Consider the following 17,645-nt stretch of genomic DNA (forward strand, 5'->3'; position numbering starts at 1 on the left):
TTTTTTGCTTTCTATCCTGGTCTATTTTCTGCTACTTTAGTTGAAGCTGGGATCTTTGCCTCTCCTACATGGTCACTGATCACCAGTGCATAATGTCTGACATCACAGCCTGGTGTATACCATTGCTGATCAATGCTGTCAACTTCCATTTGACAGTTGCTACTGGAAACATTGTGGGATGACGTGACAACATTGAAATTTTTGCCAGTTATCCAAGAGAGGAAACAAAAAACACCATAAACAACAAACTGGACCAAGAAATGTAAAATACATCATGTGCATTAGCTGTTACGTATTGGTGTCATTTTGGGGTTAAGATTCGTTTTTTAAACCCCCCCACACACACACACGCACCAAGACATGCGACCTGGCCTGTCTCCAATAACTAAAGACGCAGATCAGATCTACTGCTACTACTCTGGGTCCTAAATCTGAAAGTGCACACTGTTTAACCCTGCACCCCCAATCATTTTCAAGCTGACCCACACACACTTGACACACCCAACAACAAAACAGAAGGCAATACAGGAGCTCAAAAGGCTCACACTGTAGTGACATCCTCAGCAGAAATACAAAAACAAACTCCACAAGGTCATCACAGCATGTTGTGGACCAATTCTACCATCTAAACATGCACTTGTGTTACTGGCATTAATGTAACTGGATTGATATATCATTTATGTAGTTTGTATAGTTGTTAAATGCTCACATAGCATTTGCACATTGATTCTTGCTCCACCCACCCATAAACAATGTTATGGTTTTATCGAAAAACAAAAACATGAAAAATATCCACTTTCATTGGGTGGTTTTCCCATTCCTTTGTTTTAAGCGTGTAATTTCTCTGCTTGAAGATAAGGCCATCTGTACAACTTGTTTTCCTGGAGAGCTACATACAGAATGAACCAAACTACAGTGGATGCATTAGAAAACAGTTGACGTTGCATCTTTTTCTACAGTATATCTAAAAGGATAGGCACTTTGTCTTAACATCGCAAAGAAGTCTTTAAGAAAACATTACACCTGAAACGATGGCAGACCGTAAGCAGTTCACATAAAACACGCCTTTTTTTTATGTCATACAAAAAAAGCACACAATGAAAAGATAACATCTACAAGTAAACTTCATATAAAACAAATCAATTAGTCAGTCAGGTACATTTTACTATCATGCTTTGCTTCTGTCACAAAGTTTGCCATAAACGCTCACTGTCCGTGTGACAACAGAGACCCACAGAAAACTGAGTGACTGACTGAAAGGAATGTCATAAAGGATTAGGCATTATCAAAAACAACAGTGTCGGTAATGTCTTTGAGGTTTTACTTAATGTTATATAACTAACATGCTCATCAGTCACAGGACTGTTGACCCACATATTGTCTGACAGTGAAGTCTGTTTTCTGCCGAGGCCACCAAACAGTCTCCCAAATAGACTTTTATCTTATATCTAATATTTTTGCTGTTACAGCCAGGTGATACGATTGGCTATTGTAGAATCTGTGTTTCTGAATAAAAGTTGTCTGAGAGTCAGCAAAATGGCGTCAATAAAATGCGGATGTCACTGCAGATCAGGAGGAGCTACTGTAAAAAGAAAAGAACAAAACAAGCCTACTCTACGCTAATTTCCAAACTCACTTTCTCCTTTAATTCTTCCCAAAGCCGGGACACAGGTGACACCATAATATAATATCCCACCTTCTTAACTTTATTCCTCTTCCCCTTCATCTCTTCGGGTAAGAATCAAAATACAGCATTATACACACACAGTGACAAATGTAAACTAAAGTCTTCAAAGAAGATGATAAAACTCATCACAATTCCTCGGAAATGCATTAAAAACCTTGGTTTAAAGCCATGCTAGCACCATTCATCTTCCTCTGCCTCTTGGTAATACCTGGGTGCCCTGAAGCCAGAGCCTGGGCTGGTGCTGCCCCCATAGCTGTAGTGGTACCCGTTGGGGACCCCGAGGTTTTGCTGTGGAGTGGGAGGCAAGGCCCCCATCATGCGAGGCAGTGCAGTCCGAGAGGAGCGTCCGGCACGAGGGCTGGGAGACAGTGATGGCGTGTCCTGGAAGACGTCCAGCTGATCACAAAGGCTGCTGTAGGGGCTGCCCAGGGCCTCACTGTGGCTCCGGCCAAGGAAAGGCTCTGAGCTGATACGAGTGACGGGGCTGGGAAAGTGGTGGGAGCCACGGTGCTGGAGAGCATTGTGCTCCGACAGGCCACGGCTCAGCCTGCCGGGACTCAGAGAAGCCTGGCTGGACACAAAGTGCACAGGAGAGGAATTGGCAGTCTTGTAGGCCACCCCGGGGCGCGGGGTGAGGGGGGTCTGGGGGAGCTGCCGGCGTCCACGACTCGATGTGCTAGAAATGGAGCTCAATGCCACTGGGCTGCCTTTAACCCAACCACTGCCCTAGATGAAAATTGGACAAGCAATTTGAAACGATAGAACGATGAGGAAAATATGTAAGAGAAGAAAAGAAAAGGGAAGGAGACAGATTGTTGCCAGTGGAGGAGGAAAAGAGAAGGAAAGGAAAGGAAAGGAAAGGAAAGGAAAGGAAAGGAAAGGAAAGGAAAGGAAAGGAAAGGAAAGGAAAGGAAAGGAAAGGAAAGGAAAGGAAAGGAAAGGAAAGGAAAGGAAAGACACCAACATGAGATTTAAGATTACATGAACAATGAGAGACCACAAATGAGAGACAGCGGACACAAAAAAGATTGAAAGACAGTAACAATAATGGATGGAAAATGATGAAGAGAAAAAGTGGAAAGAGAAGTGAAAGGCCATGAGTGGCAGCACTAACAGCAGAAAGTGGAAAAGGTTGTACGTAAGAGCATGCAGAGGGATCAGTGTAAGTGTTCAAGATGCAGTTAACAACTTTCACAAATTCTGTTCTCCATTATACAAAGGCTGATTGATAAGTTCTGAGTGCACTGCATAAAGATCTACCTCTGAGGTGTTGTACCTATTTATTTTCTAACATAATCCTGTTGCAAATCAGCACAATTCTGCCAACCATGTTGGAGGGATTTTATTAGCCGTCCTTTTCTTCACGGCCCGGAAAATGGCTCCCAGGTGAAGCCCTTTCATGTTTGTGAAGAGGCAAAAAATCAGGTGAGTAGGTTGAGTGTAAACTAGTTCAAACTAACTAGTTCAAAATCACAATCATGGCTAGCAGCCACATGTTTGTAGGTTCATTGTTTGCCCTTGAGGTGCAGATCACAGCTCCTTGGATACTCCTTAACTTACAATAGCATAGTGTAAATGAATGTAGTTGATGTATGAAAACACACTACTTCAACATAAAATAATAATAATTTGCTGCAGAGCCAGGCTAAGTATGTATCAATCCAACTTCTTAGTTATACAAATGTACTGTGATTAATACATTGGAAGATGATCTCCGGCTGTCAAATGGGCTTTTTTTTCTAACATCTGGTCTTGTCAATGTGATTCACATTTGATATGATACAGTTTGTTTTGTGCTGTATTTACTGAAACTGTCTTCGATACCTTGAATACTAACTGATTACAATTGTGTTGTATTTGTTGCCTTTTATCGGGGCAGTCAATAACAAATCCGGCGTGCGCTTGCTAGCCGAATGTTACGGTGTCACGTAACCAAACTTGACAGCAGCGTGATTTGTTGGACTGACAGCTGATTGGTTTACAATCGTTTTGTGACAAAAGGGGGCGGAATATTTGTGAATTTGATTGGATAGAAATTTTAACAGCTTTACCAAGTGACATTGTGTTGTCAAATGTAGGTATTCTTTGAACATTCTGCGAGCTACTCAGAACCGGAACTGGTAGCTCGCGAGGGACCTGTTGGTGACCACTGCCCTAGACGATTGGACAACAAACTAAACGTTCTTTTCCTATCTGACATGAATGACACTAAGCAATGACACAGGAAACCTCAGATTAAATTCTACATGATCAGATCAACCGTTCACAAACCATTTCACCCTTTGCCATGCCTGCCTTCCCCACCTGCTTGTTGAAGCCTATTTCCTGCCCCTCGCTGGGGGAGGCCGCACAGCTGGCAGTAGCAGATTTGGTGTGGCAGTGTTCCCGGCTGCAGTAACGGTCACAGGAGTAGTAGCGCTGCTTGTCTGTTGATGAGTGGGGGTGCTTCCTCTCGTGGGAGCGTCCACGGTCATGGGCTCGTTCTCTGGAGCCAGCTGAGTCAAAAGCTGGGTCACCTGGTGCACCTACTGATAAATACAGTTTTGCCCTTTATTTGTTAGAGGTAACTTTACATCTAATGGTACTGACAAAACAGCGGCATTACTTGGTTTGCTGCTCAGAATGCTTCACAGTAATTAAGACGAATAAACATTTCAATAGATGTGGACAGATCATATCTGTTATCAGTACCCAAGTGATTGGATGAGGGCTGATTGATCATGTCTGAGCCCAGTAAATATGGACGTAATCAAGGGCTAAACATGGGTCGGTTAAAATCATTTGGCTATCTAAAAAACCATTACGTCCTTTTACAATATTTGCACTGCAGTGCATGTTTGTCTGCATATAGGGCTCATTATGAAAAAAGAAAACTATAAATAGGGGGATTTATCAGTGGTGTTGGAATTTTAAAAACGTAACAAGCATACAACTCAGATGAAAATTACAGAATGCAATGTTCCAATGAGTTGAGATAAAACTGTTGTTTGAACTTGTTCTAGTTCTTTAAAAAAATATATGAACAGCAATATTTCACTTGCTGATTTGTAACAAGAAAAAATCAGAGTAAACACTAAATATGAGGAATTCTTATATTGAAAATCAGCATATAGCATCTGATTTATCTGTATCTGTATTCTTTAAATGATTTTTCAACCACACGGTCTTATTGGTGACAGCTATGTCCAGCAGGGTTGCTTGGACCCCCATGGTTGAAGGTTCTGCAGCACTCAGACAGACTCTGGACACCAAAGGAATTTTTTTCCCCCTGCTGACATTTTTCTTTCTCCACAGCCCTGCCCTGCTGAGAAGCTGCTCGTAAATTAGTGGGTCATTGGCTGTTCATGTCTGTCAGCCTCTTTTATCTGAGTAATAAAGAGCATCTGTATGAGGCTGCAGTCTGACACCCAGACCTGCTGAGACCACTGCTGATCTCTATCATAGATGAGTCAGCAGTGTGGCCCCTTCTTCAGTCCTCTTGTATAGGGCCAACTTTTTGGCATCCTGCACCTGAGCCTAACTTTGATGGCAGTGGCTCAGTGGGTAGTGCTTACGCTTGGGAACCGGAGGGTCGCCGGTTCGAGCCCCTGAGCAAGGCACCGAACCCTCAATTGCTCCCCCCTCTGCGAAGGGTGGTAATGTAATGTAATGTAAGTCGCTTTGGATAAAAGCGTCTGCCAAATTATCGTAATGTAATGTAATGATGTGATGTGCACACTTCCCCCTCCTCTAATCTTTGTTAACATTTCCAACATTTTGTAAACTTGCATTATGTATTTGTTGTATTTTGTGTTCATTTATAAGGAACCTTGAGTGAGTTTCTTGGATAACATTTTATGTTCAGTCAGTTTTAAAGAAGGGATGGCTATTTGTATTTGACCAAAGCTGATATTTGTGGGGATATATGAGATATTTCTTAGATCATTTGCCAAAAAAGTTCAATATGTGTTTGCATAATGCTGGGTGTGTTTGTATGCAGTATGAAAGTGTACACTGTGTGTGTTGCTGACTAACCAGCAGAACTGGGAGGTTGCCCAGCCACAGATGTATCCAAAGACCTCTGCTTCTTTTCGCGATCTTTATCTCTATCTCTGTCTCTGCGGTGGTGGCAGCGGTGATGGTGATGATGGTGGTGGGGTCTGTCCTGGCTGGGTTTCTCCAGGGTGAAGTCCCTCAGGTTATCCTCCTGAGGGCGTTGTGGAGCCGCAGTGGAAGCTGAGCGCTTCATAGCGCTGGCATCAACAATAGGCTGAGAGAGAGAGAGAGAGAGAGAGAGAGAAATGTGATTTGTGCTACACGGACTCACATCAAATAGCATTCCCATCTCGTGGTGCCTGACACAAGTGCACCAGCAGATGTGACTTCTGTTTAATCTCAAGAACCAGAAAACAATTTCAGTCAAGCAAGAAGATGCATTACTGTTACAGCTGATTGTTAAAACTGGACATGAAAGTTCCTCTGTGTAAGTAAGCAATGACATGAGCCGGGTCAACCTGTCCTTAAATAAGTACAGGGCAAAGGATTAAAGCAGGAATCAATTTGAATTATTTACGTTTCTGCCCAGCTGTAAAAAACGTTTACATTTCAGAATATTGTACTTATATAATACTAATACTACATCAAGGGTTCTTTACTGGGTCCAATGTACTTTTCCATTTACATGCTTTCACTTGGAAATCTGATTCGTAGTTTTAGCATAGATTTCCATTCTTATGCGGATGACACTCAGCTGTATGTAAAGGTGTGATGACATAGAACCTCCTGCTACTAAATGTTAATAAAACTGAAATACTAATCTCAGGTTCAAAAGAGCAGAGATTGACGTTCAGAACATCTTAGTAAAATGTGAAAACTCCCCTGTCCATTGTTTCATAACAATATAATATATACAACCTTAATCCATGCATTCCTTACTTGTCTACAATATATATATATATTATACTATACTGCTGATAAACAGGATGTGTGATGTGTGATGTGATTAGCTGGCCTAAATTTGTTTAAGGCTTAGCCAAGCCTTAACTATCTCTCTCCCTCTCATTTTGCTCTCTTTCTCAGGACAAACATCTTTTGCTGTATTCTTGTGTGTTTGGTGCTTTATTGTTGAATATGTTTTATATGTTGTAAATGCCTTTGTTTCAGATTTAGCCTGAGTACATCCTCTTATCTCAATGGCAAAGGTGGACTGTTTCAAACTATTTCAAACCACAAACAATTACTGTCCACATGTTGTAAGTACATACAGCCAGCTGGATCCCTGGAGAATGGCGCGAGTGGCTCCGCTGTGGTGCAGGAGAAGAGAGGACAGAGAAAGGGAAATAGAAAGAAGCAAAAGTGAATATTAAAATATAATTGGTAAAAAGATATAAGAAAAGAGAAGAACACTGCATGGTCACTAGTCTTTTGTGTCATTACGTTACTTATTGGTGTGATGGAGTTCATGTAGAATACAAAGTTCTCCAGATTTAGCAGGCTCAGAGTTCCAGTTCATCAAGCTTTGTGAAATGTTTGATTTTCTGATTGGATTGCATGCCATAGTCTTTCCTGTTGTCCTTCATCATGACATACTATGTGATCCTCACTGTTTAGCCATAGTGGCAGCTGTTCCTAAACACTCCAGGGTCCAAACCTTTGGTAAAGTATTTGCATCTTTTCAACAGTTATTACAGGAATTTGAGATTGGAACACCCTTATTCTAGGTAGATTCAGTTTTGCAGTTTGTTCAGAAATCCTTCCCCATGACTCCTTTCAAAACATATCCTCTCCGTTTTGTATAACTTAAGTAATTCATTACTCCTTTACAACAACTTGCGTTTGCATCATAGATCTGTTTGTATCATTCCTCTTTAGTCTCTGCTGCAAAGGATCTGACACTATGTGAGCGATGTCTACAGTTAAAAATCTAATTTTTAAGTTGTTTTTTTTGTCATGTATTCGTCAATAGATCAACAGCCTTAGGTTTGCATATTCTCATGCTTTGATCTTGCACTTCCACACCTAACTATTGGGAAAAAATGATAATCACAAATCATCTAATCCTGTAAAACCTACTAACAGGGCACTATTCACTGCTACATGTGTTCTCCAAAGGATTTAACTTCTCTCAGAGGATTTTACTTTTGTGTTAGACACTAGAACAATTCTGTTTATAAATTGCAGACATTTTCTGGTAATTTTAAAAAATAAATACATCGGGCTTGTTTCTATAGTTAGATTCCAGACTAGTAGGTAGATAGGTAGCTTCTGTTTATCCATTTCTTTCATTTGTATTGATTTTGTGGTGGGTTGTTCAAATTTTACTTTAAAATACTAAATACCTACACACTTGACCAGCTCAAAAATACAAGCCCATTTTATTCTGAAATATAGAGGAAAAGAAATAAAAAACTGTGCAGTGCTTGTACATTATTTCCACCGTTTTCACATCCAGCTCTATTAATATCCATGATCTTGAGTTATATACAGTATATTCCATATTTCAGTACCTGTGAGAGAGAAAGTCTCATGTTTTTGTGTCTGCCAGAAAGACCTTTGTTTCTTTCAGCACCTAACTAGACTCTTCTGTGATACCGCAAAGAAAAGATAAGCTTTGATACTTTCTGTTCATGCCTGCCAAGCTTGTAAAGTGGAGAATGGCCAACGAGGGAAAACACAGCAGGTATAAACAGGGTGATGAAACTGCAAAATCAGTATCCAGTGCTGCACATCAGCTAGGTGTTGGCTTTGCTTTCTGTAAGGTTTCATTGTGAATGAAACGGGCTGATTTGAGGTCCATGAGGGACTAAGGTGTCACATGTCACTGCAGTACAAAGAAGGATTTTAGGAGGAGATGTATCAGTTCCTGATTCTGGCAAAGCAGAGCTCAGATTAAGCAAGAGCAGCAATCTACAAAGAGTGAAAAATAAGCTGCCAGCACTGATAATGGAGCACAGAAGTCAAGTCTGCAGGGTACTCTTCCCATCATGCTCCACCAACAGCAATCTCCAAAAGGCCAGCATTAATTTGATTGACTGAGGTATTTCCTGCCCTCTGCCCAAAAAGATGAGAAAAATAAGACAAGCAATTGAACAGGGCAACCTGCCACACTCCTTCCACCCATCCTTCTATTAAATCCTCCGCTCCAAATTCTTTCTCTTCTATACTAACCCAATTACCGAAAATTCCTTTCCCAGTGAATATTGGGCCCAAAGACATTTGGAGCCACTATCATCTTTTCAGATGAGATGAGATGACAGCAGGGGAAAACAACACCAGACATAGCTGGCAGCCTGCCAGAGTCTAATCAGATTACAGTGGACTTCACTTCAGTGCAGTAAGAGTAGGATCAACAACTGCTCCTCCAATTGGGCTGTGAAAGGAATGCACTTTAAATTCATGAATCGATCTACATCAACATCACTCAGGAAATGAGAAGCTTATTATATTTCTTGGGATCTAGTGTAAGATTCATTTGGAGTTGTTCAGCCTTGAGTGGATGAATAGTTCATCCCTGCTTGTCCTCCTTCTTTGCAGAGATTTTCTTTGTGACAATCCACTATAGTTTCCACAGAAGAAATACGTTTACATGAGAACACCAGGAACTACCTTAACTTTTTTAACAAGAATTTAAACAATAGCCCAGGAAAGCATCTGCTTGAATGCTATGGGACAATGGCAACAACATCCAAACACAGGGGCACATGTGTGCTTGCATGTTTATACGTGGGGTGTGTGGAAGAGGACCTGCATCTCAGCATTAAGCCGCGGCATAGAAGCAGCCCGGCCCTGATTCTCTAGGGCCAAACCAGGAACTGGGATTGTACTGCTGATGCTGGTCTCCATCTTCCTCATCTCCACTGACTCCTGGACACAAAAACACACAGATACACAGACACATGCACACACTGAAAAAAAAGCTTTACTTGTATCCCTTTGCCTTCCATTAATTTTGTTAAATCAAATATAATTGTTGCAGGTCTATTATTGTTGCAGCTCTATTGTTGTTGCAGCGAGACTTCTCACTGCACCACAAATGGCTCATTACTACCTGGTTACCTAAAGCAGACCTCCTCCCTTCAGACCAGATAAACAGAGACTTAAACACTTTGCCAAACCCCCATTACGAATTTCATGAGCAAAACCTCATTGAAATCAGGGTGTTTCACTCTGTACTATGGAAGACACTGTACCCTCCACCATGCATACTTTGGAGAAAGCCCAACATTTATGTAACAGTGCTGAACAATTCAAAATTAGGAATATCTGAAACACAGTACCTGAGCAACAGCAGTGTCCGGTGTGTCCTCTGATGGACCCCTGGACAGAGTTCTTTTCGTCTTAGCTCTGGGCACTTCCTTGGGTTTCTCCATTACCCAAGAAGATGACGCCTTGATGTGATCATGACTCGGCCTGAGCATTATAGCAGCCACCACAAAGTGTATGGATAAAAAACCTTAGTCAGAAGTTATCATTTTAACTTTCCATTGAATCCTAAGCACACCTCTTTATTTTCAATCCTGAGGCTTTACGTATAGGTTCAACAAGAATATGGAGCAATAACTTAGGTAAAATATAGGATAACAACTGTCTATGATAAACATTCTTCCATAATGAATATCAGGATATAAAACTACTGAGAAAATGAATTGATTAGCCTTCTTCATTTAATGGAGGCTCTGCTGCTGTATCATGGAAGCCTATGAACCCCATGTTCAGAGCTAAGGTGCTATGTTTACTATGTAACCAACAAATCTTGCGTAAAACCTAATAAAGCATCTATTTTGACAAAATGGTAATTCCAGGGGGCAAAATAAATCTAGCACTAAACCTAAAATCTCGATGTTTTATACCAAAAACTAAGAGAGATGTTCATGGCCATGGTCTTACCTATCATGCACATTTGAGCTCAGGTAGGGGAGACGACCTTTAGTTGAATTGAACCAAACCCAACATGTACCCATGGAATTTCTTTATAAACTAAAATGTTACATTTTAGCATTAAAGAGGCAATCTACCCTTAAGTTATTGTATATATTTGATTCTTTATGTCAGAACACTACCTTAATTTTTGGTAAAACAAATAATACAATTACACATATATAGTATACAATTAATCCCTTCAGTGAAAATGCTCTAAGACCATCTGGAGTTAATATCAACATCAAATGCCATCAGTTAGTTAGTGTTGATGTGATGAATCCTGTGAAAAAATTCTGGTCTGGATGCAGTAAACCGACCTTCAATCTTGATGCATGAAATCAGACTACGGAATGCTGATGTAATAATGCAACTGTTCATTTTGACTTAATTTTTGGTCTTTGTCCCACAATTAAACATGAGACCCTTATATGTTAAACTTACGCAGTGCCTCCGTTGTTGAGGGAGTTGGAGCTAGGTCTGGTCTGTGGCTGGGGCTTGGCATGGGATTTGGGCTGGGGTTGAAGCATGCTGGGAGGCTCCACACTGTTTAACATCGTAGGCAGGTCTTTCTCCTGCATGTGAGTCAGAGGCAGCAATGGCTTAAACCGAGCCCCGACCATGCACTGTGGAGGAGAGATGGATGGCCACATGCTGAAGACATTCGGAGGCAGCAGGCAGAATATTGTTGGACCCAGGTCTGGCAACATCAGCCCAGGGCCAATCAAAAGGTAAAGACTTGGGCCAGAATATTTTTTTCTATTTTCTATTCATTTCTTTAATGTGTACAGCACATGTAGTATTCAGTATGTGTGGAAACAATGTTTGGATATGGTTGTGTCCATGTGTGCATGGGTATGTGCAGGTACACCCATGCATCTGTGCAAGAAGTGCAGGGTGAGCAATTTCCACCAGGTTAATGTTGGGCAGTGGCTGGTAAATGTGGCTACACTGCTAGCTATTTTAGCAGAAATGCAGATGCTTTTTACATTACAAGCCTTATATTGTTAAACTGTAAAAGCGGTGCATAGTGTTTGCATTCTACCAGTTAATGGCAACAATACAAATGCATTTATTTTGCTTATGTTTGCATGCAGGCATACAATAACAGAGTGCCCAAGGAAAATATGTGCGCGCACATACATGCATATTTGCATGTGAGGGTGTTTCCATGCATATTTGTGAGTGTGTATGTTGTCCTGTTTGCGGTGTGCATGCATCTACGGTGTGTATGTAATACCTGGGACCCGCTCTGTTGTTGCTGTTGCTGCAACTGGAGCCTCCTGGCTCGATTCTGCTTATAGTAGTCGAAGATCATGAGGGCAGCATAAACCTTCCCAACTGTCAATTCATTGGCTGAGGACATAAGAGGAAATGAGTCAGAGAGAAACGGGAGAGGAGAGGAGAGGAGAGGAGATTTTCTGCTGACTCATCCACCAACATACTATTTGGCTGCTTTTCTCCATAATGGTTTGATTCCGAGAAATACATTTGTTACAACAGTAATTTGATTAGTTCACAGTAGTAATCAAAAAAGGTTTTCCAGGTAAACAAAATAAATGACAAAACAAGATTGGGAAGTGGCTTTAGGTAGTAAACAATTCTTGCCAGAGGGTGGCAGCAAAAGTACAACTCAGATGTGAGTCCATGTAGCACAAATCACACCTCTCTCTCTTTCTCTCTCTCTCTCTCTCTCTCTCTCTCTCTCTCTCTCTCTGTCTCTCTATCTCTCTCTCTCTCTCTCTCTCTCAGGAATTTAATTCATTGCACCTTATCGAAAGTCTGACATGACTGGTGTGATGTGACTGGTGAAATGTTACGTTTATGTGGTGTCACCAACAGGTCCATGGTCTTAGTGGAGAGGTTGGGCCACACTGTGGACAACTCCTTCTTCAACTCAGCATCACGCAATCGCTGGCCTACCATGCCTGCAGCAGGGCAGAGAGAGAGAGAGAGAGAGAGAGAGAGAGAGAGAGAGAGAGAGAGAGAGAGAGAGAGAGAGAGAGAGACAGAGAGAGAGAGAGCAAGAGAGAAGGGAAATGTAATTGGTTAATTCAAGATTTACATGACAAAGCAAGCAGCACTAAATGAGCTGTTCCTGAGATGACGCATGGAAGAGAAATCCTCATTAAAAGTGCATTCTGAGGCAATGAAGCTAGGAAAGGGAATTCTACAGGCACACCCAGCACAGCACAAAGCCTTCTAATGGATCCAAATGGGACCCATATCGTCCATTCCGAGGAGAGAACAACAAGCTCGCAGCTGGTTTTGCTACATATTTGTCACAGTGGATGGTTATAGCTGGCTGGTGAATGTAAGATTTTGATAAAAGCGAAAGCTGTTAAAGTCAAAATGATGTGATGTTTTGAGACACAGTTCCATTATGCTCAACACCACAGCACAAACAGGCTGTTACTCCTTTCTCACATGAGCTGGCGCTGGTGAATGGTTGGGGGCCTGTTTAATAAAGCAATTCCACCACAAAAAATAATCGCAGCTGAAAGCCTTGCTTCACATGCACATTTTGATCACCCCAAATACTTGGAGGTGATGTCACACAAAATAGACACTGACAATAAGCACAGCACAGATGTGAAAAGATGGGGGCCTGATGTGTCTGACCTTGACGGTAATGTCACTAAACAGCCATGTAACAAGAATAGTAATTTTTTGGGCCATATACAGACAAAACTTTGCCAAATGAATGCTGAAATGCTGGGGGTCATTATAATCACTCAATACCTAACTTCAAGTCATAATGCTTTAAAAGTAAAGACTGAAATAAAGAAATTAGAATGTTGCAGTTATGGGTTGATAGGCTGTGAGTGTCACACTGAAGTAGTTCTCTAAGCTACACAATGCTTGTTCAAGGCAACTGGTAGAACTGACAGAACTGATTAAAACTGATCATCAAGAATAAACCCTTGTAAACAGTATATTACATGTAGATTTAATTTGTCAGTTTTCAATTCAATACAATTCACTGTTCACACATTACACATTACACAGTTCTCTGCAATTGAATTCTAGATTGATGACAAGAGGTGTATTCTCCAACCTGAGGCCAGTTTGATCTCCAGGGCAGTGCGGATCAGGGCCATCAGGGTAGATGTGAAGTGAACGGTATTGTCATCAGCAATGGGCATGTTCATCTTGACTAAGCGCTGAAGAGAGGAGATGTTGGAGATGTTAAATCAGATCAATGTTTGTCAGCAAAAAGACAAATCAGAACAGACAAGTTCACCCAGAGAAATCAGTCTGTGTGCTGTGTTCACTCTCAGGTCCTAACTCAAAGATATTTGCAAAATTTTGATGAATATATGTAACTTGGACTAAGTTGTTGAGAAGATTCAGAGATTCAGTTCAGCACACAAAAAGCCTTCTCAACAATAACACAGAGAGGAGACAAACTAGACATTCACATTCACTGCTATTGGCTACAGTATGCACTATGCTGCAAGTCAAAGTGCACTGGTGCAAGACTGACATTGACCGAAAAAAAGGTGAAAGAAGGCATGTAACGCATAACCATGAAAGTGCCTCAACAGTCGCAGGAGCTCGACTCTGGTTGCTATCCTAGCAATAATCATCAACTTGGGGTTGAGAAGGTTATGTAAACTTCAAAAAACTAAATATAGCCTTAGCTGGAAGACTTGGAGTTTGTGTACTGTAGAACTAATAGAAGTAATACATGCATACATAATGCTGTGTGCTGTAAGAGTTGAGCTCCCCTGAACACAAAAAGCATTCACCTACATGTGCTATCAGTGGCAGTGCAGAAATTAAGAAAGACTAGAGTCAGAATGAGACAGGGATGGAGGGGTGTGGTGCAAACACACACACACACACACACACACACACACACACACACACACACACATACACACACACACACACACACACACACACACACACACACACACACACACACACACTCATTTACTGACACAGACGGACACACATAAAGGCTACACAAAGAAAAATAGAACTGCAGTTTTGTAAACTCAAGAGGCTGATAGAAAGGATGCTTGTCAAAAAAAGGGTCAGGAATCTCTTGAGGAAGTTATCTTTAGCTTTTCTCCGGGTCAAAAAGAAATGTGGCATGTCCACACTGATTTGAGTTCATGTATCATTTAAAAAACAAACATAGCATCATATTTGTCAAGACTGTGCAACACTGACAAAGAAACACACTCGGATGCACTCACACAAAGACGAAAGCATTTTGATCACTTGATAGATTGAGATGTAATGAAACAAAGATGAGTGGGAATGAGCAGTTAAGACAGAATCGCAAAGTGAAAAGCATAGATATAAATTAGTTCTCCCACAGAAAAGCAACAGAAGCAACTTACAAACAAACACACACAGCCCCCCCCCCCCCCCCACACACACACACACACACACCCACACCCACACACACACACACACACACACACACACACACACACACACACGCACACTGCTCCACAAAAATTAATTCCCAATCAGGACATACTGTACATTCAAGGGAAATAGGAAAATGGTGGCACAAGGGAGCAACATTTCTCCATGAAAATTCTACTTAATGTCTTAACTTAGTCCTCTTCATTAAACTCTCTGTTGCTGTTATTGGCGAGGGGTACTAGCCCTCTCAAGCAGCTACACCCAAAAAAACATGATAAAGGAGAGGAATATGCAGTAGGGGCCTACACAAAAATGTCAGAGCACTAGCAAAACAAAATGAAGAAATGAGGGAACACTGCAGAGCATAGACTGGCTTGAATTCACGCCAATGGGAGAAAGGCCGTTGAGCACAGGGAGGAAGGTGGAGGAAGAGGAGGGTCTACCTTGTAGGCGACTCTTGGCGGACATTTCTTTCCCAAACCTAAGGGTGGGGACATGTGGAGCAGCATCTGATACATATCGAGGTACTTGATACGGCCACTTCACAGGGTAGGGAAACCAAAGAAATCAAACGCAAATAGAAAAGGATGGGGAGTTAGAGAGGAGGAGAGGAACAAAGGGAGGAAATAAACCAAACAACAGAATAATGGAAAGGAAAGAACAAAAAACAGAAATCTGTTGTTAATAGATTTCCTTGAGTGAGATGATAGATGGATGCCATCCTCGACCACTTTGTGGGTGCGCGGGGATGCATCATCGCTGTGGTGCTCAGGATCCCTGAGAGGAAACATGGGATGGTAAAGAGTGAGTTTGATGGTGGGGCTGAGGAGGGCAGCGAAGAAGGGAAGATGGGTTGACTCAACACACTGAATGCTGATGGGAGGGAAGAGAAATGACAGCATTGTAAGGGGGGATGTCTGCCTTGGCATGCTCGCAGACATCCCACTGGTATTTCAACCAGGTTGCACGGAGACAAAGGTTTCAATGCCAGCCCAAGTGTTTGTTTATGGCTTTTATTCTTAGGTTTAAAAAATTGAATGTTCAAGTTTGAATCAAGTTTCTTTCAAAGCATCAGGATGAGGTTTAATGTAATTGTTGAACATGTCCACTGTTTATGTGGCACTGTGGACACTTGTGGAAAGTAGGCATGGCATGTGGCATACTGGGACAATGCCGTGGCTTTGAAAGCTTTGTTTCCACTCCGGCATCATCAAACAAAGCCAGTCAGTTTGGAAGGGCGGGTGCTAGTGTACAGGCGAGTTCATTGGTGCGCAGCCATTCAGTTGAAATTCTTTTGGCAGAGAATTACACAAAGCACCCTAGTGACAGAAATGTCTGGTGGTTGCAAACCTTGTATGCTACCCTATTAGGGCAGTTCTTTCCTAAGCCAAGGGGGGGTGAGATAACACGTAACAAATTGTACATATCCTTATAGGAAATCCGTCCGCTGCGGAAAAGAACAAGCACATAAATAAACATAACTTCAGGACAGCTTAAAAAAAACAATGATCATCAGTGGGCTGACTGCATACAACAAGGTAACGGAACATGGTCTCTGTTAGGCCATTAGGCCTTATTCAGTCGGCTTAGTCACAAGCAGGGAGGAGAAGAATATGGTTAGAGGTTTGTATTCCATCTACCTTGCATTTATTTCTATGCTACGATCGGGAGCCCACAGGGATGCATAAACATACCACGCTGCTGGGTCGTACTCGGCCCAAACCCGGATGAACTCATCCAGGTGATGGGGTCCCAGGATGGAGGAGTCTCTGGTGAGGTACTCAAAGTTATCCATTATTACCGCCACAAACAGGTTCAGCATCTGGAACAGAGGCACAGAATGGGTTTTATGCCAAATTTGTAACATACCTTTCAGGCTATGATAAATTGACTTGACAAATTATTTCTTGGGATAAGTTTTTGCCCCTAATTTCTACATTTGATTCATGTGATCCTCTTTTATATACAGTACCTTTCTGAGCCCACTGGACCGTGGAATCCTTCAACTTAAATGAAAAACTCAGATAAAACAGCTAACTACCTAATTCCTATTTGTCCCACTATGGATCAATCAAAGAACACCATTCAGTTATTTATATTACTAATGTGATCTCATTATCAAGTTTGATTGAATGACTTGTTATAGTACTGACCAGAAAGGAGCAGAGGAAGATAAAGGAGACAAAGTAGAAATAGGCAAAGTCACTGCCACACTCCTTCCCCTGGGATCCTGATTTCTCATCACAGGTTCGGTGACTCAAGCATGATAACATGATCTCGTGCCATGCTTCACCTGTTGCACTCCTAATGCAGAAGAAAAGAGACAAAGGATCTAAGATGATATAAGTAACATATTGGCCTTGAACGTTATGAAATGTGTCATTTGGTCCTTGTGGAATTTTAACGAGACAGTGTTGTTCTACAGTGACTTCTGTGTTGGTTTAATGTGAAAAGTATATACTTTACATGAATGCATTGTTGCACTTTAACATCAATGAGTGAATTAATCTAACTACCTGCATGAACTGCTGCCCCAGGAAAGAGACACTCACTAATAGGACTAGGACTAAGAGGAACAACTGCACACCTAGTCGTTCATGGATGGGGAACCTCTCTTGGAATTGCCTCTCCCAAGGTTTTCTCCTTTTTTCCTTATACATTTAGATTTTCTCAAGTG

The 17,645-nt window shown here is 41.6% G+C and overlaps 1 protein-coding gene across 1 annotated transcript in view; it reads right to left on the reverse strand.

Moving 5' to 3' along the window:
* Positions 1-1,858: 1,858 nt before the first annotated feature.
* cacna1ba (calcium channel, voltage-dependent, N type, alpha 1B subunit, a) overlaps positions 1,859-17,645 on the reverse strand; it is a 100,293-nt gene continuing 84,506 nt past the window's right edge. The window contains exons 40-52 of the mRNA XM_076165127.1: positions 17,122-17,272; positions 16,663-16,790; positions 15,412-15,508; positions 13,641-13,746; positions 12,403-12,510; positions 11,823-11,938; positions 11,027-11,208; positions 9,943-10,075; positions 9,410-9,529; positions 6,931-6,969; positions 5,702-5,936; positions 3,992-4,212; positions 1,859-2,413 (exon numbers count right to left, since the gene is read on the reverse strand). Coding sequence (XP_076021242.1) covers positions 1,859-2,413; positions 3,992-4,212; positions 5,702-5,936; positions 6,931-6,969; positions 9,410-9,529; positions 9,943-10,075; positions 11,027-11,208; positions 11,823-11,938; positions 12,403-12,510; positions 13,641-13,746; positions 15,412-15,508; positions 16,663-16,790; positions 17,122-17,272 — 2,191 coding nt within the window. The remainder of the gene's footprint in view (positions 2,414-3,991; positions 4,213-5,701; positions 5,937-6,930; positions 6,970-9,409; positions 9,530-9,942; positions 10,076-11,026; positions 11,209-11,822; positions 11,939-12,402; positions 12,511-13,640; positions 13,747-15,411; positions 15,509-16,662; positions 16,791-17,121; positions 17,273-17,645) is intronic.

Source organism: Genypterus blacodes, unplaced genomic scaffold (genome assembly GCF_046128005.1).
Source record: "Genypterus blacodes isolate CSIRO-AG114 ecotype Tasmania unplaced genomic scaffold, CSIRO-AGI_Gbla_v1 ptg000141l_1, whole genome shotgun sequence".
In the NCBI taxonomy this organism is placed as follows: Eukaryota; Metazoa; Chordata; class Actinopteri; order Ophidiiformes; family Ophidiidae; genus Genypterus; species Genypterus blacodes.